The sequence below is a fragment of the Macrotis lagotis genome, chromosome 3 (assembly GCF_037893015.1).
Source record: "Macrotis lagotis isolate mMagLag1 chromosome 3, bilby.v1.9.chrom.fasta, whole genome shotgun sequence".
NCBI classification, from domain to species: domain Eukaryota; kingdom Metazoa; phylum Chordata; class Mammalia; order Peramelemorphia; family Peramelidae; genus Macrotis; species Macrotis lagotis.
The window spans coordinates 166,988,427-166,992,014 of NC_133660.1; the positions used below are offsets into that span (position 1 = coordinate 166,988,427).

Consider the following 3,588-nt stretch of genomic DNA (forward strand, 5'->3'; position numbering starts at 1 on the left):
TCTTAGACACAGGGTCCTCACCTCTAGGTTTACTGTAAATCCCAGAGAATAAAGCTTCATGTCTAACATATTTTCTGTCATTTGATTTTAACCTTATATCTTAAGGTTTACAGTTTTAGGGTTCACAGTAGTCAGGAAATGGAGTGTCTCATGTGTGATAAATAGCAAAGAGGCCAGTGTTACTGTATAGAAGAGTAAAAATGATGGGGAGGGGGGGTGGTTAGGTGGCGCAGTGGATAGAGAGCTGGCCCTGAGTTCAAATTCGACCTCAGACACTTCATGGTTATCTAGCTGTGTGGCTTTGGGCAAGCCACTTCACCCCATTGCCTTGCAAAAACTTAAAAAAAGAATGATGGGGGCGGGGAGATGAGAAGACTGAGAAGATCTTTGAATGCCAGAAAATTTTATACTGGATCCTGGGGAAGATAAGGAGCCATTGGAATTTATTGAATAGAGGAGTAACCTGCACTTTGGGAAGATTAATTTGAGATAGGCTCTGGAGTTCCAAAGAATGATGCACTTCCCCGCTCCAGGACAGTTCTGTCGGAAAATCATGGCTTATTAGATGCCAAAATTTGCTTCTTTGCAATTTCCACTCAGTGCTTCCCGGGGTTGAGAAAACAATCATCATGTCCTTTTCTTTTTTTTTACTTCAGTTTTTGCAAGGCAATGGGGTGAAGTGGCTTGCCCAAGGCCACGCGGCTAGGTCATTATTCAGTGTCCGAGGTCGAACTTGAACTCGGGTCCTCCTGACGCCGCCCACAATGTCCTTTTCTTGGCGCTGGGGGAAGGCCGTCGGCCCCTCTGCCTGGCAGGTGGGAAGCTGCAGCACGGTTCTGGAGCATCGTCATGGGGGCAGGCTTCCGTCCATTCATCATCCAGTCAGTCAGACGGCTTCCGGAGCCCTAGCGCGCTTTTTTCCAGCCCCCTCTCCAGCAGCGGAGGCGAGGCTTCCCCCGCCATGACTTGGCTCACGTGGTCATCGCTCTCCCGACCCCCGGCCCGCCGCTAAACCGGCGCGGTCAGCGCCGACGGCAAGCGTGGCTTTGAGGGGCCAATCCCAAGCCGGGGATTTGCGGGGCATGCTGGGACTTGTAGTTCTGAGCGTGGCACCCTCGCCTGTATCGGTTCACTCAAGGAAAGAGGAAGCGGCGCTTTCTGTTGCCACGCGCCCGGCCACAATGCCCGCTGGGAGTTGTAGTCGGCCGGGGGGCGGGGTCCGGGGGCGGGCGGTGGCGGGAGGGAGACGTAGCTCTGTGCCCGAGGCGTGCGTCGGCCGCGGGCTGAGCGGCCGCTCGGAGCCGGTGCCTCGGCTGGCCGGGCCTGGGCGGCGGGGCCGTGCCGCCGCGCTCCTCCCGTCCCTCCAGCGCGCCGTTCTCGGCGCGGCCACGAGGCATCCCCCGCTCCTCCGTCCGTGCCCCTCGCGCGATCCGCGGAGCCCGGTACCCTCCCGACGCGGCCCCGGAGGGCGACGTGGCCGCGGCCCCGGCCCCGGGCGGGGGTGGGGGCGTCTCCCGCCGCCGCGGCCCCTCACCCCTCGCGTCTCCTTGTCTCCGCAGGGATGGAAGCGGCTTGGCGCCCCGTGGCCGGAGGAGGCAGAGGCCGCGCCAGGGGCCGGGCGACGGCGGCGGCCTGGGGGAATGGAGTCCAGCCCCGCGGCGGCGGGCGGGCGGGGCAGCGGAGCCCCGGGAGCGGGCAGCCGGGCCGGGCCGGGCCGCGGGGCGCGGGGCCCCGGCCGGAGGCATCCCTGGGCCGGCGGCGGCGGCGGCGGCGGCGCGACAGGCCCCCGCGGCCAGTGGTGAGCCCCCGCGCGTCCCGGGAGCTGGCACCCCCGAGCGTGGCAACCGGGGCCCGGACCCCGCGCCCTGCCCAGGCCGGGCCCGAGCTTGGCGGCGGCTCTGGAGAGGGCTCTCTCCTCTTCTCCCACCTTTGTATCTCCCCTCTCTTTTTTCTCTTCTCTCACTCTCTCCTTTTCTCCTTCCTCTTCTTTTTCCTTATTTTCTTTTCTCTCTCCACTTTTTTCCTCCCCCTCCCCCCCGCCTTCCCCTTTGGGTCTCCTGTCTCTTTTTCTCTCTCCTCTCTTTCCTTCTCTCCTTTCATCTTTCTCTTCTCTTCTCTCCTCTTCTCTTGTTTTCTCGTCTCTCCTCTTCTCCTGTTTTCTCTCCTCTTCTCTCCTCTTCTCCTGTCTTCTCTTCTCTCCTCTCCCCTCACCCCTCCCCTCTTCCCCCTCCCCCCTCCCCTCTTCCCTCTCCCCTCTCCCTCCCCTCCCCCTTCCCCTCCCCCCTCCCTTCCCCTCCCCCTCCCCTCCCCTCCCCTCTCCCCTCCCCTCTCCCCCTCCCTTCTCCCCTCCCTTCCTCTCCCCCTCTCCTCTCCCCTCTCCCCCTCCCCCTCCCCTCCCCTCCCCTCTCCTCTTTCTCTCCTCTCTCCTCCCCTCCCCCCTCCCCTCCCCCCCCCCTCCCCTCCCCCCCTCCCCTCCCCCCTCCCCCCTCCCCCCTCCCCTCTCCCCCTCCCCCCTCCCCCCTCCCCCCCTCCCCTCTCCCCTCCTCTCTTCTCTCTCCCTCTCTCTTCTCTTCTCCTGTTTTTCTCTCCTCTTCTCCTGTCTTCTCTCTCCTCTTCCTCTCCTCTCCTCTCCTCTCCTCTCCTCTCCTCTCCTCTCCTCCTCTCCTCTCCTCTCCTCTCCTCTTCTCCTGTTTTCCTCTCCTCTTCTCCTGTTTTCTCTCCTCTTCTCCTCTCTTCCTCTCTTCTCTTCTCTCTCTCTCTTCTCTCTCTCTCTTCTCTTCTCTTCTCTTCTCTTCTCTTCTCTTCTCTTCTCTTCTCTTCTCTTCTCTCTCCTCCCCTCCCCTCCCCTCCCCTCCTCCTGTCTTCTCTCCTCTCCTCTCCTCTTTTCCTGTCTTCTCTCCTCTTCTCCTCTCTTCTCTCCTCTTCTCTTCTCTTATTTTCTCTTCTCTCCTCTTCTCCTGTTTTCTTTTCTCCCCTCCCCTCCTCTCTTCTCTTCTCTCTCTGTAAATGCCTTAAAATAAAATGTATGACATTACAAAGGTTACCAGTGAGATTGAAATCATTATCAAAATACTTTTTAAGAATGTTGGAGGGACAGCTAGGTGGTGCAGTGGATAGAGCACCGGCCCTGCAGTCAGGAGTACCTGAGTTCAAATGTGACCTCAGACACTTAATAATTACAGAGCTGTGTGGCCTTGGGCAAGTCACTTCATCCCATTGCCTTGCAACCGCCCCCCCAAAAAAATTGAAGGACTTCAGTTTAATAGTTGATGAAACAGTAGTATTGAATTTGTCCAGTCTTTAGCTGAGACTTAAACTCAAGATCCTAGAAATATAGATACAAGAAAAATAGACTTTTAAGGAGTAAACAACTAAAAATATCAAACTTGGAATCAGGAAGACTCATTTTCCTGAGTTCAAATTTGGTCTCAGTCACTTTAATAGCAGCACTGTGACTCTCTGGGCAAGTCACGTCACTCTGCCTCAGTTTCCTGATCTGTAAAATGAGCCAGAAAAGGAAATGACAAATCATTCAGTATCCTTGTCAAGAAAATTACAGATCGGGTCAGGAACAGTTGGACATGACTG

At 57.6% G+C, this 3,588-nt stretch overlaps 1 protein-coding gene across 1 annotated transcript in view; it reads left to right on the forward strand.

Annotated features, from left to right (window-relative positions):
- Positions 1-1,258: 1,258 nt before the first annotated feature.
- The window catches only part of NFXL1 (nuclear transcription factor, X-box binding like 1), a 61,731-nt gene continuing 59,401 nt past the window's right edge, over positions 1,259-3,588 (forward strand). Inside the window, 4 exon segments of the mRNA XM_074231583.1 lie at positions 1,259-1,442; positions 1,560-1,663; positions 1,665-1,798; positions 3,040-3,046. Coding sequence (XP_074087684.1) covers positions 1,562-1,663; positions 1,665-1,798; positions 3,040-3,046 — 243 coding nt within the window. The 5' untranslated portion in view covers positions 1,259-1,442; positions 1,560-1,561.